General features: G+C 32.2%; 1 protein-coding gene across 2 annotated transcripts in view; it reads right to left on the reverse strand.

Moving 5' to 3' along the window:
* Positions 1–288: 288 nt before the first annotated feature.
* hfp (Poly(U)-binding-splicing factor hfp) overlaps positions 289–27102 on the reverse strand; it is a 242730-nt gene continuing 215916 nt past the window's right edge. For both annotated transcript variants that reach the window (XM_065511292.1, XM_065511293.1), the window contains one exon: positions 289–1360. In XM_065511292.1, coding sequence (XP_065367364.1) covers positions 358–1360 — 1003 coding nt within the window. In that variant the 3' untranslated portion in view covers positions 289–357. The remainder of the gene's footprint in view (positions 1361–27102) is intronic.

Raw genomic sequence — 27102 nt, forward strand, 5'->3', positions numbered from 1 at the left:
AAAATTATGATTTTTTTTGCAATTTTTTGACTTAGTAGTAATTTTAAACTCTGTTTTAAACACTGATAATATTACATTGTTTTGCATTTTAGGTGGACAAACATTATTTTTGTTACTTACAAATTATTGAATAAATTAGGAGAACTTGTTGTATTTTTTGGTGTTTTGTATATAAGAAAACTACTGGTACGTAATTTCGATTAATGGGCCTGGCGGTCGAAAAGCAAAAGCTTGTGCGAACCCCTGCTCTAAACAGTACGTAAGAAAATACTAATAAAATAGATAGAGTTTTAGTGTTGGTATACATTTTTATTAGAATATAAGCTGAGTAATACTCCACTAATAGAAGTAGTTTTATTAACCGGACAGATCTCCGTGGTCAAATAACGATTGATCATATAGCTCTGCAATTACTCGACGACCCCCAAAGAAACGACCATGCAATGCATCTTTACCACGAGTAGCTTCAGCATTTGTAGAGAACTCAACAAAAATTTTAACAATAATTTCAGCTTCATCGTCGTCTTCATTTTCCGTTTGCTTTTCATTAAATATAATAACGCGACTGACATTTCCAAATTTAGTACATTCTTCCTGAATTTCTTCTTGAAGTGTTTCATCCACATCTTCTGGTCCAACCATGTTACGTAGTATTATAACTTTCGATTCTTGTGGCCTCATTAGACGCTGCATAACAAATTGTCGGGCACTTTGACCTTTTATAGACATGCTTTCTTGTTGTTGTAGAGTTTGCGTCTCTCCCTCTTCCAAAATTTTTTTTTGAAATTCTTCTTGTTGTTTGTCATGAGGTTTTTTCATTTGATCTGGCTGATTAGTTATGACGCTTGGTTGAGGTGTTGCATTAGCATTAGCTAATGACACAACTGGACCGGGAAGTGTTGTCAAAGGGGCTACTTCTGAAACTCCTGCATTAAATTTACCAATAATTGGAACAGTCACATTAGAACCTGAACCTATTATTGATTTTGTAGCAGCATTAATAGCTTGTGTAGAAACTGCTTGCAAAGCTGAAGCAGCAATAATATTTGAAGCAATACTTGGAGTTTGGAACATACCAGTGGATATAAACGAAGCACCAGCAGTTGTGGGTAGAGAAATAGCGGAATGTAAACTATTTCCAGGTGTTGATAGTGGCAAAGTAGCTACTTTAGCGGTAAGTGGCGACATTCCGAGGGAAGGTGTAGCGGCTGCTAAACCAAGAACCGCATTACTTGCAACTGCATCTAATGCTTGAATTTTAGCAGTTGCAGCTGCTGCCGCCACAGCAGCAGCTGTAGGCATGGTTGAGTTTGCAGCTGGGCTCACTAATGCATTTGGTGGAGTTATTGAACGGCCAACCCTGAATATATTAAAAATAAAATAATCATTATTAAAAAATTATAAATTAGAATTCAATGTTAAAAATAATAATATTATTGGTCAATTCACAAGGTCTCTTATCATGTCATATTGTCCTAATATTCCACAATGGTTATTATTGCTTTTCATGGAAAAAATGTCCTAAAATAATACTACTCTGTATGCTATGTTTATTGTGTTATCGTAAACAACCAGCCGAGTCGTGATATATTAGGACATTATGACAATATGACTATCAGTCATAGAGACCTTGTGAATTGAGCATATGTATACATAGAAATAAAACATGAATACTAAATTTTTCCAATAATTGATACATAATTCGATGCTTTGTAGATAATACTATACCATATTTGATACTCTTGTAAATATAATATCTGACTTGATCACGACTTTCGATAATGAAATCTCACAAACAAAGGTTTCTCGATTATTTCTCGGATAAAACATTCGATAATGAAAGGGACAAGAGAACGATCTACTAGAGTTCTCATTTCGTTAATTTTTAGATTTCGAAAGTTTGTTGATATCATCATAGCGAGTCTTTATCAATAAAACATATGATTTTCATAGGGAATATATCTACAAAAAATAAAATGGCATCAGAAAAATTAAATAAATTTAGTATTAATATTTTTAGTTGCTCAAAAATGTTTGGAAAAATCGGTGCAACATATCGCACAGTGCACATGAGTCTCCAAGACCCATTTTTTTGGCCAAAACTCAAAACTTTTTTTCCTATATTTGTTGTTGGAATATTGTAGCAAACACTTCAGATAAACAAAAAAATAATTTGTTTTTGCAAACTTCAATTAACCTTTATCTATGAAGTGAGAAAGTTCAATGTTTTAAGTGCAGTTTACCACTGAAACACGTGGTGTAAGTTTTTGTTTTCTTTGAGTCAGTTTAAATTTTTAATAGTGAAATATTCAATAAAAATTATGGTAATAAGAAATTACACAAAAATCTTTCATAACCAAAAAATCAGTGCTTTTAACTTTTTATAAAATAAAATATTATATAACTTACATAATTTCAACCGATTTCAACGCACCAAAAACGCACAAAATTACAGTGATATTTTGTGCTTACGAATCATCATTAACTTTCTGCTAGTTTTTGCTTATTTTGAAGAAATCAATTTTTGTTTCAGGAAACTTTTGCTTCAAAAATTATGATTTACTCAGAGTTTAGCAGAGTGGAAGTCAAAAACAAGAAAAAAATTAAATTATTAAAAATTTAATAAAATTCATGTTTTTTTGTTATTAATTGTATCTTTTGTTTGAATTTGTGTATATAAGTGAATATTTTAGTTTTGGCCAAAAAAGTGCTTCGCCAGACCTATGTGCAGTGGTATGAAAAAAAAAAGAGGGAAATAAATCTGTAACTTCTAAACACTTAGTCAGATTTTAATGAAATTGCACATGCGCAAAGGGGAAGTGTTGTCGAATTTAAGTTTTGAATCTGTACCTCATGAGCCCACCACAAGCTGGGCCAGGGGTCCCCAAAGTAGGACACCACGGATATGGTCAATTTTAAAAATGATCCTATTTCTTTGTTTGTGTTCCGATTTTCAAATTTCATATATAGAAACTTCTCATCGTATTTATAAATTATCTCTTATAGCTTAGGAGATATTCGCATTTGAAAATTAAATTTTCAACATTTTTAACCACCCTACTCCAGTTTTTTGATGACCGCGGTTCCAAATATTTCCCGATTTTCTCCATTTTTCTTTCATAGGATTAACAACTGAGTCCAAAGTTACATGCATTCTTTTGTGTCAAAAAATAACGATTTTATTTTCATAATTCAAAACTACGTATCAAATAAATGCCAAAAATATTTGGCATTTATTTTTCTTCTAATTTATTATCGTGAATTTGGTTATCGGCAATGTAAAGTGTACATTATAAAATAATTAAATATAACTTATAAATAATCTGGAGACCCTACGGTTAATATCCGTAGGGATCTGTGCTTTGGCTTATGAGTCATCGGGAACCATTTATTTTAAAACAGACATTTGATCGCGGATTTTGTTTTTAATATTTGATGTCATTTTTAAGGGTACATAACAGAGAACGGATTGAATGCTCTATTTTGTGCTTTGAATTGTTGACAATATACATTAATTCTGCAAAGCAATGCATGATCATTCATAAAATGGAGTGCAACGAAAAATGATGCATGTATTGCTTGTCTTCTATAAAAGTAAACTGACACTCCTAAAAGCAACGAATACTTAACGAATGGTGTGAATGTTTTTAATGCTGATAGAATGAATTTACATACATGTTAAAAGTTTTACTGTACACAAGTTTAACTTAACATATTGGTGTTGCATAGTGGTATAGACAAAAAATAGAGGGAAAAAAATCTGTAACTTCTAGACGCTTAGTCCGATTTCAATAAAATTTGACGTGCGCAAAGGGGAAATATTGTCGAGTTTATGTTTTGAGTTTCGACCTCAAGGGCCCACCAGATACGCGACCAGGGGTCCCCAAAGTAGGACACCTCGGGTATGTTACATTTTTAAAACGATCCTATTACTTGAATGCTCTATTTTGTGCTTTGAATTGTTGACAATATACATTAATTCTGCAAAGCAATGCATGACATTATTCATAAAATGGAGTGCAACGAAAAATGATGCATGTATTACTTGTCTTATATAAAAGTAAACTGACACTCCCAAAAGCAACGAATACTTAACGAATGGTGTGAATGTTTTTAATGCTGATAGAATGAATTTACATACATGTTAAAAGTTTTACTGTACACAAGTTTAACTTAACATATTGGTGTTGCACAGTGGTATATACAAAAATAGAGGGAAATAAATCTGTAACTTCTAGACGCTTAGTCCGATTTCAATAAAATTTGACGTGCGCAAAGGGGAAATATTGTCGAGTTTATGTTTTGAGTTTCGACCTCAAGGGCCCACCAGATACGCGACCAGGAGTCCCCAAAGTGGGACACCTCGGCTATGTTACATTTTTAAAACGATCCTATTTCTTGAATGCTCTATTTTGTGCTTTGAATTGTTGACAATATACATTAATTCTGCAAAGCAATGCATGACATTATTCATAAAATGGAGTGCAACGAAAAATGATGCATATATTACTTGTCTTATATAAAAGTAAACTGACACTCCCAAAAGCAACGAATACTTAACGAATGGTGTGAATGTTTTTAATGCTGATAGAATGAACTTACATCAGAGGTTCGCAAAAATAAATCCTCTCACCAACACATTCAATTCTTTATTCTATTCAGTGCACCTACAAACACACAAATACAAAAACTGAAAAAATAAAGAAATAGTCATACACCAGTGCTCATGCGTATTCCTAGTTGTCTCGTTGAGTGGACAACGACTACTAAAATGTAAGAGCATAAGAATACGTGTGATTTCATTTTCCACAATTGTGGTATGGGCTGCGCATTACTGACTTACATACATGTTAAAAGTTTTACTGTACACAAGTATAGACAAAAAATAGAGGGAAATAAATCTGTAACTTCTAGACGCTTAGTCCGATTTCAATAAAATTTGACGTGCGCAAAGGGGAAATATTTTCGAGTTTATGTTTTGGGTTTCGAGCTCAAGGGCTCACCAGATACGCGGCCAGGGGTCCCCAAAGTAGGACACCTCGGGTATGTTACATTCTTCTTCATTTGGGATCCGATTTCCAAAAAATTACATATAAAGAATCTCCTTGTCGAGTACTATAGCTACCAATTATCTCTTATATCTTAAGAGATATTCGCATTTAAAAATTAAATTTTCATAATTTTTACCCACCCTACTCTAGTTTTCTGATAATATCGGTACTAAATATTTCCCGATTTTCTCCATTTTTATATTATTGGACTAACAATAAATGTATATGTTAAACAGAAAAAGAATTGTTTAAAAATCATGACCGACTTCAATGTTATATGCATTTTAATTTAAAAAATTTAAAATACTAATTCCGTAAGATTCTTTTTTTTTCGTTTATTTATCAAAAAAAAAATTATTAACTTAAACTGCAAATAAACAAACAGTTAATAAAATACATTTTTTGCAAATATAGTCCCAAAATCGGGCACTCAAATGCGTTTAATATTTACAATATTTTTTAAATAGTTTTGTATAATATTTTACTTATAAGTATTGTTAGGTTTAAATAATTATTATATAATGTGAAGCAAAAGTTTTTTCAAAATCTTCACCAAATTATAATTGTAATGTTATTAATAGTCAATAAGTAAAAGAGAAAAGTGTAACTTAATTATTAAGCCACAAATATTTTTTAATATTTAAATTTGGAATTATGTTTTTATCTCCGTAGAAAATACTTTTGTCAAATCGTGAATCGCTTTAATATTGGCTCTCCTATATATGTGATAAAATATTGGAACGCCAATTTCATTTTGTATATAACCTTTACTATCGAGATAGATGAAAGCCTCTGGTGGGACATAACCGTTTCGCAAAGTAGTAGCTATATATTCATTGCTGGTATAGTATGGTGCATATATTAGGTTATTTTCATGATACTCAAAGGATTTTTTAATATGATTTCTTATTAGGTGTATAATAAAGTTAACAATTCTGCTCAATTTTGATATATTGTAGAGTTTCTGATTTGAATTATATTTTAAGAAATTGCTTTTTGGTAATCTGTAAAGAGAAGTACAAGATCTTAAACATTTTCTTTCGAAAATTCTCATTTTTTCCATATAGGATGGGGAAATATTGAACCATATTGGACAACCATATGTTAAGATGGGTCGTATTAAGGCTTGGTATAAGAGAATCTTGACATCTGCTTTAATATGTTTTGAAAAAAATAATCTTTTATAAGTAAAAAAAGCATTTCGGGATTTTATTAATTGTAATTTAATATGCTCATTAAAGTACAAAAATTTGTCTAAATTAATTCCTAAATATTTCACCATCTGCTTATTTGGAATTTTGATATTATTTTCTGATTTTATACCAAAGCTTTTCCAATTATTTCTAATGTCCCTATTACATTTTCCTCCGTAAGAGGAAAATGGTGTGAATGTTTTTAGTTTCTTTCATATGGCAATCAGAAAAACAAATGTGTTTACGCATAGCTCGGCATTTTTTTGTTATTGTCGATTAAAGGTAATGCAATAGCAATGAATTTATGAATGGGCAGTAAACGTGAATGTTTTCAATCCGTCCTCTGGTACATAACTGTCATTTATTCTCACTTAAGTATTGAACAAATGTTTTTTTTTTGCTTTGAAAATGTCGAATTTAAGCCAACAAAGCGTCATACACGGGAAGTGTTGCTTTACTTCTATGATTTGAAACAAGTGCCGCTGAAGAACACCGATTGCTCACCAAAACTTATGGTGAACGTTTGATGGATTGTTAGGTTAAGAATCCATCAAACTGCTGCTGTGGGTAAACCCCTGCTGTGGGTAGTCACCTTGAGTCTTCGGGCACGGTGCAGGGGCTTAAGCATCCTAAGGATGTGATCTAAGAACTACCCTCCCCATACCTCATAGCGTCTGTCCTCTATGTTAAGAGCGGCTGTGGGGTAAATGACCATCTTCGGTCGTCTAGCGATCACGACCTCAATTGGTAGCGTATGTTACCTTAGTTAGGGCGTTACTCCAAAAATCGATTTTAACCATCATGCCATGGCTTATAATGATATTTAGGTACAGCCTGGAAACAGGATACATTCCTAAATAATGGAGGGAGGTTACAGTGGTATTTATCCCCAAAGCGGGAAAGGTAAACCACAGTACCGCCAAGGACTATAGACCGATCAGTCTGTCATCGTTTTTACTGAAAACACTGGAAAGATTGGTCGATATCCATGTCAGGAACATCCTCTCCCCTGATAATTTCTGTAGGGCACAGCACGCATACCTTAAAGGGAGGTCGGTGGAGACTGCCTTGCACGACGTTGTCGGAACTATAGAGGGGACACTTGACAAAAAGTAGTATGTTATGGCATCTTTCTTGGATATAGTTGGCAATAGTTGATGCATTGGGTGACCTAGGTGTTGATCAGCGGATAAGAAATTGGACAGAAAATATGCTTAGAAGCAGGGCCATTAACTCTAATATGGGCATTGGTAGGACAAGGAAAGTTGTGACAAGGTGGTGTCATCACTCCACTTCTGTGGAATCTTGTCGTAAATAAAATCCTTTTCAGGCTCAGCAGGATAGGTACCAAAGTAGTCGCATATGCTGACGACGTTGTGCTTCTTATTCAGGGTAAGTTTCTTCCCACAATAAGTGAACTCATGGAATCAGCTCTCAGCGTTCTGCTATCATGGACCAAGGAAAACGGTCTAATCCTGCCAAGACCGAACTGGTTCTTTTCACCAGGAGATATAAAACTCCAGAATTCAGACCTCCACGACTGGATGGTACTTTTCTGAAGTTTTCAAGCGAAGCCAAATATCTTGGCGTAATTTTGGACTCTAAGCTCTCGTGGAAACGTAATGCTGAGAGTCGAATGAAGAAGGCTTTATGTGCCTTCTATATATGTAAGAAAACCTTTGGGAAGAGATGGGGTCTTAAATCATACATTGTACACTGGATGTACACCGCGGTTATAAGACCTATTTTGACCTATGGGGCTCTTGTTTGGTGGAGATTGGTAGACACTAAGACTCACCTTTCTATTCTAAACAAGGTGCAAAGATTAGCATGTCTTGCAATTACTGGCTCTATGAATTCTACCCCTCAGGCCAGTCTAGAGACGATGCTAAATATAACTCCCCTTGATATATATATCAAATGCATTTCTGCTAAGTATGTTCTACGACTTAAACAGTCGAGCGGACAAAGCATGATCGTATTGGTCATGGCACCATCCTACAAAAGATAGGCAGGCCAATCATAGGGCGGGAAACGGACTACATAATACCTACACCGAATTTTGACAGAAATTTTAAGACCAGAATACCGACAAGGGATGATTGGGCCGCGAACTCTGTCCTAAGGGAATACGTGATCTCAATCTACACTGATGGTTCAAAGACAGAAAGAGGCATGGGCTCGGGAATCTTCTCAGATGAACTGGACCTTTTGATGTCTATTCGATTACCCGATACCTGCACCGTTTTCCAGGCAGAGATTTATGCCATCGATACAGCCGCGAGAAGAATCCGGGAACTGAATCTCGAAAATTCGTCTATACATATCCAATGTGATCAGGTCGAAATATCTTCTCCATTGTATCAAATCACTGGCATAACTTACACAACATCACGTCGAGTTGATATGGGTTCCAGGACACGAGGGCATCCGGGGAAATGAAATATCTGATGAGTGCGCAACCAACGGGTCGTCCCTGAACGTATCTCTAGCGCAAAGGGATATTCACACTCCCCTGGTGACAGTATCGAGATTGATAGATGAATGGGCTTTGAGCGAGACGGAACTCAGGTGGTCAAATATCATCACTTGTAGAATATCCAGAATGTTCTGGCCCAATCTGATAGAGGATAGAACTAGGACTCTTTTGTATCTTAGCAGGAATTCGATCAGGCTTCTTAAGGGTATAATTACTGGGCACTGTATGATTGGACATATGTCGGAACGTATGGGTTACCCACGTTATAGCTACTGTAGGAGTTGTTTAGACGAAGAGGAGGAGGAATCGGTACAGCACCTTCTATGTGAATGCCCAGCCTTACAAGAGCATAGACTACTACATCTTGGTAGAGCTCTTTTCCATGATCTGGACTGTCTCAGAGATGTGTCACTAGTAAATATGATCAGGTTTATTAGAAGTACCGGTTGGTTCCCACGGGGACCACAGGAATCACATAGTCAACGAAATTAGGGAGGGAAACTATTCTCACTTTATGTTCGAATTTTCCGCATAAGGGAATAGTATTTCTAATTGTATCACAATGGGCCACAAGGCCTCAGAGTGAACTCGCTAAATTGCGAGCAACCCACGTAACCTAACCTAATCTAGGTTAAGAAGTGGTGATTTTGTCACGGAAGACAAAGATCATCAAAATTTAAAAACAAATGTATACAAATTATTTTTTTAATTTATTAGCGAAAAAAATTATGGGATTTTTTTTTTTTTTAAATTTAAAAAAAATTTTAATTTTTTTTAAATTATGTATTTGCTAAAAATATTTATTACAAAAAAAATATTTTTGTTGAAAAAAAATCGGTTTTTGCCGATTTTGACCTATTGTTGGTCCGACTTACTTTGGCCTTAAAAATAAGTGGCCACTTAAAATCTGTACGGATTAAAGCGAGCATAACTTTAAAATGAAACAACGTATGTTAACATTTTATACATGAAATTAAAAGTAATTTATTAAGCTTTAAAAAATATTGTTACGAAATTGTACTTGAATTCAAATATAACGATTTTAAGGGCTGATTTAAAAGTAGCATAATGCTTTCAAATAACAGTGCTGTAATAGCAAACTGTAACATATCTGTGGGCATTATTAAATAAAAGCTTTCAGTTGATTTGATCGTAAGTTGGCAACGCTGTATTCGAATTGAAATATTCAGTTAAAGAACATTGTAGAAAGTACACCACAGATGGCGTATGTATTAGTAAGATCTAGAATATTCGAATTTTGACAGTTAAAGAACAATCTAGAGTGCAGATGGCGGTGTTATAAATAGTGGCAGGGGTTGCAGTCGTGAGTGCAATAAACATCATCTAAGTGCCTTAAAGTGTGCTGTATTTTTCAATTGAATTCGTGTACATTATAAAGTGTCTGTATTTCTGAGAATTTATAAACGTGTATAAAAAAAAACATTGAGTGACTATTTGATGTTGTTGTTGTACATTTGAATAAATAAAGAGTTGTTAAAATTTTCAAACTAATAAACGGCTTTTATTTGCAATCAAAAGTATCCGGTTTATTTAAAGGAAATAAACCAAACGTTTTGAAAAGGTTAAAACGTAACAATTCGTGTCAGAAGTGGAATTGCAAATTAATAAGCATGAAGTTTGAGGAACTAAAAGTTGAACAACTCAAGAAAGAATTGAGTAAGTTGGAGCTACCAACAGAAGGTAACAAGGCAGAATTGCAGAAGAGGCTGATAGACGAATTCAAGCGGCGTGATATTGACATCGGTGCTTACGAATTCGAGTATAAGGAAGAAATGGAAGTTTCTACACGTTCAACAACAAGCAGCATGGATTTAAGCACAATGTTCTTGGCTATGATGGAAAAAATGGAAACAGCTAACAAGAACCTGGAAGCGAATTCTAGAACCATCTTAGAAACTTCTAAAGTAAACAACTAGAAACTTCTTGCCGACAATGAGGTTGAGGTTAAAGCTGAAGTCAAAGAAACAATCAAACACTTAGCTGAAATGGAAGCGAAACTTCAAGAATCCTCTCGAGCTACAGATGAGAAAATTCAGGAAATGTTTGAGGTTATTAACAGCAGAGTGGATGTCGTTGACAAAAAGGTGTCCGGATTATAGAGCGGCCTAGAAAAACAATCCCAAGATGTTGATAATAAAATTCTCGATCTGGAAATGAAAATTAATAATCTTCAATGCCAAGACGGACAGTTGCGAATTATTTCAGAAACATCGAGTAGAATAAAGGCTCCTAGTTTTGATGGCAGCACACCATTTAATGTTTTCAAGTTTCAGTTTGATACAGTTGCCAAGAGAAATGTATGAAGTAATGAAGAAAGAGCTATAGAATTGATTTTGGCCTTGAAAGGGAACGCAGCAATAGCGATCCAGAGATAAAATATGCGGTATGTGCCACACCAAAGTCATCATTATTTGAAACCGTCTCATTCGCGCTGGTACAAGAAACAGCAAAGATAATTTCAAAGCCTCAGATGTGTAATGTGCGGAAAATCGAGGTTGTCGCTGAAAATGATAGAAGTATGGTCAACGAAATAAAGGAATTAAAAGAGGCAGTTTTAAAGACTTTAAGTAAGAGACAAACTAAAGACAAAGTTAAATGTTATAACTGTGAAAAAATGGGTCACATTCACAAGCATTACATGAGCCACCTTTAAAGCAAGCTAGAACTGAGGGACAGGATCTGACACCCACACCTGATGGCCCTACCATCTCCATATCAGTACTGCAGCAGGAAAATTACAATCTTACTGCTAGTGGGTACATTAATGGTCGGAAGCACATACTTACTATGGACACGGGAGCGTCGCAGTCTATCATCAGAACAGATTTAGTAAAGAAATCGATGGAACCAATTTGCAATGTAAGTCTACGCACCGCTACTGGAGAGCCTGCCGCTGTTCATGGTAAAGTTAATGTGAAACTAACTATTGGTGGTATTAGCGTAAATCATGGGTTTGTTGTTGCCGATATTGTGGACGAAGTAATCATTGGTGCAGACTTCATGATTAGTCACAGCATTACTTTGGATATGGGACAAAAAGTCATGAATTGGCGAAATGTTAAAATACCGCTTGATGTCGGATATGAGAGCAAGTCTCAAGTAAGAAAGTTAGTTTTTGTTGAGCACAAAATGTTGCCACCGCAGTCAGATGATTTGGTATGAGCCCGTGAGGAAGTGGAGGATTATGGTTTGTTGGTGTTGGAACCAGCGGATGTGAGAAGTGGCCATGTAACAATGGAATAAATAAAGAGTGCTTACAATTTTCAAACTACTAAACGGCTTTTATTTGCAATCAAAAGTATCCGGTTTATTTAAAGGAAATAAACCAAACGTTTTGAAAAGGTTAAAACGTAACAAAATAGATAGCGAAGTCCAGCCAGCCGGGCTGGACTTGGCTGGATTGTCCAGGTTTTTTGATGCCTGTCCAGTTTCAAGCTAAAATTGAATTTGTCCAGCTAAATATAAATTTTCGACAATAATATCCATAAATTAAAATTTACTTACTCTAACTAGTATACAGTAATAACTTATGCAAAAAAGTGTATGTATTTTTTGACAAAAAGTGTTATGGGAACACGTGTCATGTGGAATTGCTGATTATGATGTCAATGAAGAAGAATATAAACGTGAAGGATTATCAGAAACATATTTATATTTTATGCAAAACATAATTACAGTTCTTGAGAATGACTCTTGTACAGTTTTAGAGTTGCACGATATAATGACCGTACTTATGAATAGCCTTAAATGTAGAATACATAACACATTTTTTGACACCAAAGTTAACATCATTTGGAAAAAAATTTCGCTTACACAGAAAAAATTATTGATACTTTTTATTTAATAAAACATTTTATTAATTTCAAACTTCTACTGTTATTCCAGCATATTTATTCCACTTTGTTCTCATCAAAATCTGGTTATTTACTGTACCAGCATTATTTTTCAATTTACGTTTAACAATTGCCCAATATATCTCGATTGGACGAAGATTTGGGCAAGTTGTTTAATTGATGTATTTTGGTCTAACATCATTATTATTCTCATTGAGTAATGACAACTTCGCTAAAACTTTGTATCAGATGTGTGATGTCTTATAAATGACAGCAATCGCTTTTCCAAACTCTCTTTTTATATATAATTGTGAAAATTCTTTAAAAACATGTTTGAAAAGCTTGACCTTCAAAACGCAGCTGCGGATTGCCTGCCAAATTAATATTTTTGTTCAATTTTACGTATTCATATTTAAAGGTCACACAACCTCGAGCTGTCGAGACGTAAAATTTTTGACCTGATATCTGCCGAAAATCTGATTTTGAGTATATTTTAACCCGACAAATTTGGATTTTCTAGTTATTTGTGCACAATTTCATTTTTAGCTTCTTTTTCCATTGTGTCCACACTTTTTAAAACTAAACATAATGACTTCCAATTCATTGTAGAATAACGGTAGATTTGTTGTTATGTAAATCTTTTTCCATTTTGATAACAGGGGGCGTTGTTGGGATTACTGAAGTGCGTACCGATTTTAAGTGGCCACTTCTTTATATGCCGTTGCAAAGGACATTGAAATTTCTATTATTGGAAATCCTATTGTCTATATTAATGATTTAGTAATCCATATATAGATCTGTCCTGTTTTTTTCCTTATATCTCACCCATTTGTGGGCCGATTGTCTCGATTTTAAATAGCAACCGATATATTGATGTACGAATCATGTATGTGAATTATTTGGGGGCTGCGGAAAGTTGATTTCAACATACATGCGGACATAGCTATATCGACTTCGCTATCTATAACGATCCAGAATACATATTCTTTGTGGGGTCGCAAATGAAAAATGTAGAAATTACAAACGGAACGACAAACATATACCACTCATGGTGAAGGGTATAAAAATACAAATGCAGCTCATTCGAAATCGCACAGAATAACCAAAAAGATACAGTTAAACCTGGAGTCTGCTCATACGGCATTATTTTAAGAACGTGTTGCCAAAAGCTAAATGTCCCCCAAAATATGAGATAGTTGTATACCCTTATGCAAGCACTTACTGGAAATATTTCCCCTCTTAATCAATATATGACTAGCTTCATGTCATTGATGCCAAGCACAATACAGCTTCTGAGAGCACAGAACCAAATGATTAAAATTTTTTAACCAGCACAAATCGGATAATCAATTTTATGTCAGAGGCTCCTTTTACCAATAGATATAACTTTTATATATCAGGTTATTCATTATATTGCACAAACCTTCGAGATGGCAAGGCACATGGCACGGTACTGGTATCATAATTATAAACCGACTGAAACACTACACCCTAAATGCGTATTAAAAGCATTAAATACAAGAAAAATCTATTCGCCTTGAATATCCAGCTGAACAATTAACTCTGAGCTCTATATTTTAGGTGTAATTCTCGATCCCAAATTGAAATTTAAAGACCACATAGCTTATATTATTAATAAAGTTAATGTACTAATACGCACATTATACCCATTTATAATCGTAATTCTAAATTAAACATTAATAACAAGAAACTTATATTAAAATTTATTGGAAAATGCCACGTCAAGAAAATACAAATTCATGTTTTAGCGAATATTGAATTAGTTGAAAGTAAACTCGGTGACGTGAAATAAGGCTATAGGTAATAAGGTCATATGGCCTTATAACACATTGTGTTGAGAAATAAGACCATATGACTTTATTACCACCGAGGGAGTGAAATAAAGTCATATTGGATTATTGGTAAAAGCCATATCAGTGTAAAATAGCTTGTTATAATTACATACAAAAGTATAGTTATTTTTGCTCGCCATACTACTGAGTGCAAAACAACTTGTCATCGCAAATAAAGTTTTTCTACGTGGCGGCCTGCGGCCGCTCTTAGAGACTTTTTCCTCCATGGAACGCGGCAGGCGGCTTCGCTAAATAAAGCCTTTCTTGTAAATAAATGATTAGAAAATCCTTTTTTTTTGGAGTGGATGTTCTTTAATTTTTGATTAAACTTTCCTTTTTTGTCAAATTAAATAAATCATTTAAGCAAATAAAATTTTTTCTTAGATGCAATAATGGCTTTATTTCACTTCTACCATGGGAAATAAGGTCATATGGTCTTATTTCCCAACTAGTTGAGTAATAGAGCCATATGGCCGTATTGCCTATGGCCTTATTTCACTGCACCAGTAAACTCGACAGGTTATTACACAATTTTTACCGACGTTGTTCGTATTCGGAATATAACCATATTAATGAATTAGTTCCATATTAAGTAGTGCTAAGTAGTGAATAAGTTTTATCTAAAACACAAAAATACCTAGACGTTGTATACATATATATTTATTAACATTTTATAATTTACAAATAATTGTAAAAGATATAATTTTGAACTCATTGAATGTAAATAATATAAGAAAAAAGTGTAAAAAATATTATTGTAAATAAATCGAATTGAAATCTTACATATAACTTTAGTATATCAGTACCGCAATTCTGTAACTTTTTATACTTTCCTTTTTGTACTTTCCTACCGATGTCGTTAAGTAACGAAAACTATCGGTTGCTTTAACGAATTTAATATTCACTATTTGAAGTTAACGATATCTCTCGGTAATAAATTTTAACGACGAATATAGTTAAAAATATAAATGTCAATATTTTTAAAATTAAAAAATCATAAAAATATTTACTATTTTTTCGTGTTTGCAGATAAATTCGTAGTCGTGTGAATAAATAATCGCATCAAGCATCAGCTCACCCAAATATGTTCGCGAAACCTACTGAAAACAAAAAAAACAAGAGTTTTTTTCTAAAAATAAAAGTAACCCAGTGTAATACATATGTCTATGCCACCACAAGTGATCATTAATTCAGAACTTAGATATGTGTTGTTATAAGGACAGTCGACAAATTCAGATGAATTTCCTTCTTAGAATACTGTCTTAAAAACGATTTTATAACTTTTATATAAGTTTATAATCGTATCACATCGCCAAAAATGGAAATTGAATATAGGGATAAACATTATATACTCCAGAAATGTGTTAATTATGGATATTATGCCCCAAATAAAAGTTGCTCTTAAAATTCGAATATTATTTTCTAAAATTAATATAATTGGTCAATTCACAACGTATCTTATCATGTCATATTGTCCTAATATTTCACAGTAGTTTGTATTGCTTTTCAAAATATATATAATTGGTCAATTCACAAGGTCTCATAATGTCCTAATATTTTTATTGCTTTTCAAGCTAAAAAAGTCCTAAAATAATACTACTATGTTTATTGTGTTATCGTAACCAGCCAGCAGAGACCTGCGCCGAATGCCTAAGAGTCGGTTAAGCCGAGCCGCCGAGACGTGATATGTTAGGACATTATGACAATATGACTGATAAGAGACCTTGTGAATTGACCAAATATATGTCCAAATTTATCTTAAAAAGATAATTAAAGCATGTTAATTTTTATATTAAATACCCAAATCAGTCCGTACACAAAAAAGTTGACCAACCGTACTTTCAAAAAACAACTTATTTCGAATATTTATGTTAAAAAACTAACTCCTAAACAATTATCGTTATGGCTTAACTAGAACATTTTATTTGTCGTTAACCTACCGACAAATTTCGTTATCTACCGACTATTTTTAACGAAAATAATCGGTAAAATTTAATTCGGAATATCTCTTAACGATAAATATTGTTAACTAACGAATTTTGATTACTTAACGACAAAATTTTGTCGTTAAAAAGTTACAGAATTGCGGTACAGGATACTCATTTTATTGCACCAACCACCCGGATGGTAAAGCACATGGCGGTACCGGTATCATAATTAGAAACCGATTAAGAAAATTGCTGATCTAATAGACTTCGCCATATGTAGAAATATTAGTAGAAATGCAATATCCACAGAAATATCATATGATCTATCTTCTAACCACTCTCATGTAATTATTAATTATTGTAAGAGACCCAACATCCCAAGATTTCCCAAGGACTCTTTGTATTTTAAGACAAATTGACTAAAATATATGAAATTGTATATCAGCAGTCATATCTACACAAATCCTAATTTACATTGTGAGGAAGACATATCCAAATCCCTCCAAAAACTAATACACCTATTTCAAATTCGGACATTGAACGACTTCTTCTCGAAAAGAGAAGACATAGAAGAGAATGGCAACATAGCATATCACCTGCTGCAAAGCAGAGGCTGTCCACAGCAGTACGAAAACTGAAAAGAGCCCTTCATTTAGAAGAGGATCGCATAAACGAAAATTATATTAAATTATATCTTTGGAAGGCAACGAGGAACATTAAGCCATCGGTAAAGGCACAAAGCGCTTTAAGAAAAGCTGACGAAACCTGGGCATGAAGTGCTATAGAAAAAGCCTCAGTATTTGCTGAACATTTAAGTGAAGTATTCCACGGCAAATGAGTTTAGCTAGAAGAATTGCCAGCTTCAACAATGGCTAATGCAGCCCAATTCGATATTGGTCCTGAGGATGTTAATAGAGTAATTAAAAATAAATTAATGTTGAATTCGGCTTTGCCGAATCTTAAAATACCCTTCATCAAGTTATACTTCAAAATAAAAGTTTTAAATATTTTTAGGTAAACAAAATTAATTTTAGTTATTTAATTTTTTGGAAAAAAAAAATTTTCGAATTGTTTTTCTTAATATTTAATTTTTGGTGAAAAAAAAATTCGGGTTAAAAAATATTTTTTCCGATTTTGACCCATTGTCGGTCCAACTTACTATGGTCTTATATACGTCATTGCAAAGGTCTTTGAAATATCTATCATTAGATATCCATATTGTCTATATTAATGACTTAGTAATCCAGATATAGGTAAAATATCCTTATATCTCAGCCATTTGTGGACCGATTTTCTCGATTTTGAATCGTGTATGTAAGTTATTTGGGGGCAATGGAAAGTTGGTTTCAACAGACAGACAGGCGGACATGGTTTAATCAACTCCGCTATCTATAAGAATCCAGAATATATACACTTTATAGGGTCGGAAATGAAAAATGTAGAAATTACAAACGGAATGACAAACTTATATATACCCTTCTATACCCTGTCACACTCAACAACGTTAATATACCGCAGTCTGATTATGTCACCTACCTTGGTATTCATCTAGATAGACGGCTTACTTGGAGCCGTCATATAGAAACCAAGAGACTTCACATGAAGCTAAAAGCCTCTAGCTTTCAGTGGTTAATCGGTGATCAATCAAAATTGAGCCTTGAATATAAAGTTATCCTGTATAAGACCGCTTTAAAACCAATTTGGACATATGGGATTCAATTATGGGGAATGGCTAGCAACACCAGTATTGATCTTATACAGAGGGCCCAATCTAAAATTCTTAGGACCATGACGGGTACACCATGGTATATAAGAAATGAAAATATCCACAGGGACTTAGAAGTGACATTGGTAAAGGAGGAGTTCAAGAAAGTCCATGAGAAATAGATCTACCACCCGCTAAGATGAGTGCCATTTAACCATGAAGGCTCTCTTGTTGAATAGCAAATAGTTTTAATTTTAGTTATAAGATTTAAATACTTATTATAAGGTCTATAAAAGGTAGATTCAATAAATAAAAAAAAACGTTAAAAACTAAAAAAAAAAATGTGACATCTGATTGTGAATGTTGATGAATGCACGATCAGGTCACCAAATGTTGCATGGAAATGCATTCAGTAGGGATGGGCACAATATATCGATATATCAAAAAAAATATCGATATCCACTATATCGTTGATATTTCAAAAACCGATAATCGATACATAGATTCTTATTTACAGGTACTGTTTTCGATATTTTTAAGAGCTACATAAATGTTAGCCGTTTTCAATTGTATACGATACCTGGCATCACTGCATGCATCATATGTTTTTGTACCTTCCACCACCACAAGTGGTGAATGAGGGTATATATAAAGGTAGGGTCACACACGGCATATATTTGCTCAAAAAAGCTTAACCACTTTTTTTTAGCACAAATTAGTTTGACGTGTTCACTCTTACAAGTGTTTTGTAAGATCAAACAGCATGGAATAAAATAAAACTAAATTTTTTGTTTTGAATCATCCTAAGTAAAATAAGTTTTTGAAATAAATAAAAGAATTCAAATGTATTTTATTTAGTGGTTACGTCTTTTTCGTCAAATATTTGTCATGTGTGACCCTACCTTAAGTTTGTCATTCCGTGTGTAACATTGAGAAATATTCATCTGAGACCCAACAAAGTAAATATATTATTGATCCTTATGAAATTCGAAGTCGTTTGAGCTATGTCCGTCCGTGTGTCTGTGTAAAACACGCAAAATCGGTTCAGTAGAACCAGAGTTATGAACCAAAACGTGAGACAACCTAAAAAAATAGAAATTTTTCACATATTTTTGGTTATTTGTGTAAATATATTGCAGATAATTCAATAAAACTTTACACACGTTCTTTTTACACAGAAACCAGAAGCACTTACTCTTCATTACGCAGTTCACAAACACTTTATTATCACGGCTGCCAATATTTAAATAAAATAAGGACGCCAAGCGCTTTTTGTAGTGTAAAACACCCACGCTTATTACTAAACAGGGTTGAATTTTCGATTAATCTAAGCCAATAGTCGACTTCAGTATAAAGTTGGTAGTGTAGAATCGACCACAAAATAGTCGACTTTTTACAGCAATAATCGATTACTAACCATAATCGAAGTCGTTTTACCATTCCCTAATTATCAGCTTACACAAAAAACAGTACATTAGTTATTGTGCCTTTATCAAACGTTTATGAATAAAATACTTTTATTAAAGGTTTATAAAGCTAAAGTGTTTGTTAACAAAATTATGCTTTAAATCTACAATAAGTTTTTATTATGAATTACACCGTAAGTATATAAATTGTTAAATTTCATACGTTCTAATAGGAATTTCAATTATAAATTGCTGAATTAGATAAAATGTTTTGTACTTTTGAAATAAAATATCTTTTGCGTAAACTAGTCTTTCTAACAATTGTTATATCATATTTAGGTGGAGGGTATTTAAGATTCGACACGGCTGAATATAGTACTCTTACTTGTTTTAAACTGATTCGATACTACAATTTTTTTGAACCCGCTTCTTGTAATTTGTGTGGTAAGATATACAAAACATGTGGAAACACATAAAATTTAGGCTCTCTTAATTCTGATTGTGTGGGATTATGGCTGTTCATAAAATACACAATTTATTACCAGTATGTGTGCTAATTAGAATTTTCCAAACGCATTGTTTTATAGTTGATAAGAATTTTATATTAGTTCGTAAGAAAATCACAGATTATATAAGTAGGTACATTTTGTAAATAAAACTAAGTTCTCTATAAACCTTTAAACCGTTCGGTCAGTGACTTCACGTCAATGATAATTTTGTAACACTCTAAGTGCACAATCTCTTCAAAACCTAATACGCCTGTTTCAAATTCGGACATTGAAGGACTTCTTGAAAAGAGAAGGTTCAGAAGAGAATGGCAAACAAATAGATACCCTGTTACAAATCAGAGGTTGTCCACAGCAGCTGTGGATTTCATAAACAAAAGTCAAATAACTGGACCGAAAGAAAAATTCACCAGGATTTTTCTTATGGTCCAGTTATTTGACTTTTGTTATCTGGCAACCCTATTTGCAGGGGAATTAGGTGTAAATACTTCACTTTAATTATCATCAAGTATTGTGGCTTTTTCTATAGAACTTCGTGCTCAGATACTGCCAGCTTTTCTTAAAGGGTTTTGTGCCTCAACCGAGGGCTTCCAATGTAAGAAGTTTGTGTATTTGTATACGTCAAACTTTCAATATAATTTTTGTTTATGAGATCCCCAGCTGCTGTGGACAACCTCTGATTTGTGACAGGGTATCTATTTGTTTGCCATTCTCTTCTGCAAATAGGGTTGCCAGATAACAAAAGTCAAATAACTGGACCATAAGAAAAATTCACCAGGATTTTTAAAAAATAACTGGACAATTTAAAAATGCACTTATAGTTCAAAAAAGTTAAATTCAAGTTAAGTTTTTTTTTTACAAAAATAAATAAAAAATAAAGAAACCTAACATGCAAAACATCGTATCATCAAAAACTTCGAAATTGATTTTATTATTGATTACGATTTACTACATCATATTACATATGTGTAAAAAATTTAAACTTTTACTTTAAAAAATAACCAAATTATAACCAAAATTCAAACAACGTGTACATGATTTTCTTAAACAAAATACAGTACGGGCTCGATTTGGGCAACTACCTATTATTGCAACTGACCGATTAGTGCAACAGCCAATCTTTATAACTGCAACTTTTTTCAAAAAACAGACGCGATAAGTGCAACTTTATTTTTTTCAGATGTAATATTATTTAGAAGTTATTCTCTTCTCTATTTACGACAATGCTCTCATAAAGAATTTTGGCTGTTTATTTACAGTTATTTTTTTGTTTTATTTTGTCTCTGTTTCTTTGATTTTATTTAAGTTATATTTCAGTAAAGTGAAGATCATTTTATAAGTTAAATATTGGAGTAGTGAAAAAAATTGTAAAATTTACCATAAAACAAAAATTAGAAATTTTGAACAAATTAAAACATGGTGAAACTGTGAAGAAAATTTGTATTGATTACAAAGTTAATAAATCTACAGTTAGTAAGATTAAAAAAAAAATGAAGAAAAATAAGAAATACTGAATCTGGAGCAGGGAATCGATCAACCCGAATGGCTGTTTAATTGGTTTTTAAATCAAAGATCAAGAAATGTTCCAATTTCAGAGGAAATTTTAAAATCGAAGGCCCAGTACTTTCATAATAAAATTAAGGAAAAGACTGGACATTTTAATACAAGTAATGGATGGATGAAGAACTTTAAACATCGCCATGGTATACACAGGCTAAAATATGTGGGGAGAAGCTTTCAAATAAGCCAGAAAGTGTTGATCCATTAGTTGATCAGTTTAAAAATAAAATCAAGGAACTACAATTACCGGGTGATCAAATCTATAATTGCGACGAATCCGGGTTATTTATTAGACTTTTGCCAAATTCAACTTTAGTAAGTTCGATGGAAAAATCAGCTCCTGGTCGTAAAATTTCGAAGGAAAGAATAACATTTTTACCTTGCATGAATGCAAATGGAACTCATAAGTTGAAATTGTTAGTTCTTGGGAAATCGGAAAATCCTCGAGCATTTAAAAACTTTAATAACACCCAGTTCATTACAAAGGAAGCAAAAGTGCCTGGATGACGTACGTTATTTTTGAAGATTGGTTTAAAAATGTGTTCGTGATGAGGTTCGTATTATAATCGTATGATGTCTGATAAATTTAGCTTAAGACTTGATTTTCTATTGTGTTTTATATAGGTAACAGAATTTCTTCAATTCAAAAGGCTTCCATTAAAAGCATTGTTGCTTATTGACAATGCACCATGCAGTTACCATTTTGGCCAACGCATGGGACGCAAGTTTCACCCATAGCTATTAAGAAATGCTGGACCATTCTAATGTCAAGCAATGAACAATGGATAGATGAAGATGATCTACCTTTAAATACAATATGGGAGCATATGCTCCAGAAACAGGCCTTACTTTTGCCATCCATACCAACATTGTTAAGAGATATTACACCCTAATGTGACTTTTTCGGATGAAGAAATCAATATGTGGATCAATGATAGAGTAGAAGATGAGCAGGAAGAAGTATTCCTTTCTGACGATAAAAATTCAGTTCCTATTGAGGCAGAAGAAGTACCAAAAATAAAAACAGATGATGCCATTAGAGCACTTAATGTTTGTATAGATTGGGCAACAGAAAATGACATTTCATTCGAAAAAATAGTCGCACTTCAGGATATAAAGGAGTCTGCAATTAATAAAAAATTTAAAAAATCAAAAGTTCAAACTAAAATCTCAAATTTTTTTGTTTAATATAGTGAATACCAAATTTATGATATAAAATATTAAAATATTTTTTTATTTTTACGAGTATTATATTTATTTACACCTTTTATTTTTACTTTGTTTTGTTTAATAAATGAATTAATTACTTTTTGTTAATTAAATAGCATGTTTTTGTTAAAAAAAATAATAGCGTATTGCACTCCGATTTCCTTTCGGTTGCGCAAATCGAGCCCGTACTGTATAACGTTAATAGTATTTTACCCTATTTTAGGTAGTTTCCTTATATTTTTTAATAAATTTGTTGCAATAGAATTTTTTAGACAATCTTTATGAAAATTTAATATTTTTTTAATTTAAATAAGTATCTTTAAAAACTTCTTTTTTATTTAAGATTTTATTTTTTCATACAAATTTATATTGATGATACGTTATTTTGATTTTAGAAAACATTAATTCAAAATAACGTAAGACGCATATCATAAAAAAGTGTACTTTTTTATAGAATATATTTCTAGTTTTATTGTAATCCAAATTTTTATTCAATAGCACAAGTGGGAGAATCCATATGAAAAGGGACAGAAAACTGCTATTTTTGGATTTGACATCTTCGATTGTAATCAAAATTACCACACATTAATATGTATGGTAATTTCCCAAAGGGTTCCTCAAATCAATCATCGGAAACCCTTTCCACTTCAAAAATATCGCGATTTGAAAATATAAAAATTTGTTAAATTTGTATAAAATTATATACACATAATTGCCCATAATATTGATACTACTCAAAGTCCAACATAATTTTTGATTCCATTTTAAATGCAAAGATCCTTCAAATTGGTCCTTCAAATTGTTTACTTCCAAAAGGTTAAAGGTAAATTTAAAAATTAAAAAAAAACATGGAATATCTTGCAGCAAAAGCAACATGTCGTCAATTATATTTGATATTTCTAAAACTTTGGAAGCTTTGATAAGTTATCCCACGATAAAAGGGATTGTTTTAAATTTAAAAATTAACTTTTATTGTAAAGTGATTCGTCTCCGAAATCATATCATTGATCTAGTACACAATATAATTTTTTAAAAATTGATTTGTTTCTAATTGTAAAGGATTTGTTTCGAGAGATGAAATCTTTTTTAAAATAGTTACAACTTTGCTTCCATATTTTAAAAGATTTTTAAGGCAATTCAAAAGATTACTCACTGTACAGTTCTATAATAGTAAAGGAATCACTTTCTAGGGCTAAATTCATGCATTACGTTATATATAAAATACAAATATGCCTCTGGCAAACCTTCATCCATATATTCTTCATCATCATTATAACAAATTCCCATGTGACTTTCCGAAAAGCGTTTTGATGAGGTATTTTTACCTCTTTACTGCTAACTAAGGGTATATTAATCGGTCGGTTGCTCGCTAGGTACTAATCACTGTAAGGAAAAAATACTATAAAAATACTATACAAAATATTAATTAATAAAAAATATAATTAATAAAAAAAATATTTAGCAAAATGAAAGAAATTATTTTTTAACTGGACAAATTGTGTTTTAGCTGGAAACTGGACACGTCACAAAAAACTGGATGATCCAGGCCATTCCAGGCCGTCTGGCAACCCTACCTGCAAATGAGTTAGAGTTGGAAGAATTCACTGTTTCAAGAATGGCTAATGCTGACGAATTCGATATCAGTGCAGATGATATTAATATAATTATTTAAAACAAATTAAAATTGAAAAATTCAAATGTATATGATATAATAACACCATTCAGGATTAAAAACCTACCAAATATTGAAAATTTTGCATGTCGAAGGTACCCTATTGCTCCTTGGCTATGCCCACGTAAAATTTTATCCCGATCGGACCAGCCGTATAGAAATGACAGATTTATTTCCAAAAAATTTCGATTCTGCCCCACTGTGCACCGTTTTTAAACAAATTTGGACGTATGGAATTCAATTATGGGAAGTTAAATATCCACTGGCACTTGAAAATGTCGTTGGTAAATGAAGAGTTCAAGACAATCCGTCAAAAATGTGTACATATATAGTAGTACTTGAGCTACACAAGGCCAAACCAGATCAAGGCATCGGAGATCTACCACCCCGCTAAGATTAGGGCCATTTGTCCATGAAGGCTATCTCTTTAGAGAGCAACTAGTTTTTAATTTTAATGTTAATGTCAAAATGCAGATTGAATAAAAAATAAATGAAGCGTAAACTAAATTAAATATCAACAATTTAAACATGTGTTGAAATTTGACAAATAAATAAAACAATTCTGTGGACTTTTTGACAAAACGACTTGTCTCGAGATAAGACAATTTTCCAGGATTTTTGTAGTAATAAAATTTTAAAATTTTAATGCGCTTCTTTTGGTGTTATCGTCGTATTTCTATGACATTTAGAACATAAGATACGCAATCGAAAAATCGACCTCTTTCAGGTTTTTCCCCAATATCAATTTGACAAAACAACTTCTCTCATGGAATTCAAAACATTTTTAAAAAACTAGTAACTGCCTTTTGTCAAAAAAGCCTCTGTCTATTTAGTTCTAGCTCATTTTTACCAATTATTTTTTTTACAAAATAGCTTCTTTGGAAAGAAGTCGTTTTGTCGAAAGCCAAGATTGAAAAACTTATCACTTGTCTGAGACAAGTATATTTCGTTGTGACAAAACGTCTTGTATCGACAGAGATTCTTTTACAAAAACGAAAATTTAAAAAAAGTTAAGTCTTATCTTAACATAAGTGATTTTAAAAAAAGGAAAAAGAAGAAATAAAACACTAGAATAAATAAAAATGTGAATGGATTGACCATACATTTCTAGTTGTGGGTAATACGCATTTTGAATTTAACACAGTGCATGAGCAAATTGAAAAAATTATGAAAAATTCATCCTTTTCAATATAATTATTTATTAATAATCGTAAGAAAAAACTGTTTACTGAGTCAAAAGTTATGTGTATTCAAACTTTTAAAAAAAAAAATAAAAAAGCTGAAAAGAGAAGATATACATATTATAAATCAACGTGTAGGAAATTATGTCCGCATTTCAAAAATGTACAAAATTTTTAAGAATTAAAAAAAATTATAGAAGCCTTTTTTTCAAAAATATGGGAATAAAAAATGATCTTTTTGAAAATTTTAATTTTTAAAATGCAATAAAAGTTTTGTTTATGAATGGTTTTTAATGAAATTTTACACTTATGTAGAAACTTTTGATCCAAATTCATTTATAATTTAAAATTAATGTAAGTACTTTTTTCGAAAAAAGGCGAAAAAACTACTTTTTTATTTTTTATGTTTGGTAAATGTTTTTAAGCAGTTTTTTCTTACAATTATTAATAAATTTGTTGTTTATTCAAAAAAAGATACTTCAAGAAAAATCGGGAAAGAATTGGATCCGTTATTAGCAAAAAAGCAGACCAAGGTAGGCAAAAAACATAAAATTAAATGGCTCGGCGCCCCATTGGTGTTATAAGCCCAAAATTAAAACTTAAATTCCTCCATAGCCATGGGAATTTTTATTAAAATCGGTCTATTCGTGTAGAAGTTACAGCTTTATTTCCATTATTTTTCTCAGTTTCTCCACTGTGCAACGTAGTTGTATGTTGCACATTGTATTTATTATACAACTATTTTGATTGTGAACACAAATTTCGCCTAGTCGTAAGTTTACAAGGCTTGAAAATGTCAAAAAAAGAAGATAAAAAAAACATTCCAAAGTCTATTAATATGTAAAATTAATAATGTTAGCGCACAATAACAAACTAATGTCTGCATTGCATTGTGTAAAAAATGCAAATAATTGACAAATATTTAGAACAAAATATCGTTATTCATAAATTAAATAAATCAACTGATTTCAGTGTTCCCGTTTGGTTGTTATTTTGCACTAAATTGAGCTATTTTTTTATGTTTATGTATAAATATGAACTTTTGGTAACACTTAAACTTTCATACAACATTTTTACATACATATTTGCCCAATTCACAATTGATACCGTACAACATTTTTACATACATATTTTTTTTTAATTTTTTTTTTGCTCAAAAGAAAGCTTGGGTCAAATGCTTTAAGACCTATTTGGTTGCTTAGTGGGATGCGAGTGGTATATATAGCAAAATAAATGTTTTGTAACACAAGATATACAATTTTTGATTTTTTTTTGCAAAATAGAACTTTTTTTAAAATGGGCCCTTTTTTAAATTTTTATTTTGCAAAAAAAAAATCAAAAATTGCATATTTTGAGTTACAAAACATTTATTTTGATATATATCCCACTCACATCCCACTAAGCGACTAAATAGGTCTTCAAGGAAAATATTTGAGCTTTCTGTTGAGCAACAAAAAAAAAAATTAAATAGAGGGCCCATTTCGAAAAAAAGCCAACAAAGTTTT

The sequence above is a fragment of the Calliphora vicina genome, chromosome 5 (genome assembly GCF_958450345.1).
Source record: "Calliphora vicina chromosome 5, idCalVici1.1, whole genome shotgun sequence".
Taxonomy (NCBI): Eukaryota; Metazoa; Arthropoda; class Insecta; order Diptera; family Calliphoridae; genus Calliphora; species Calliphora vicina.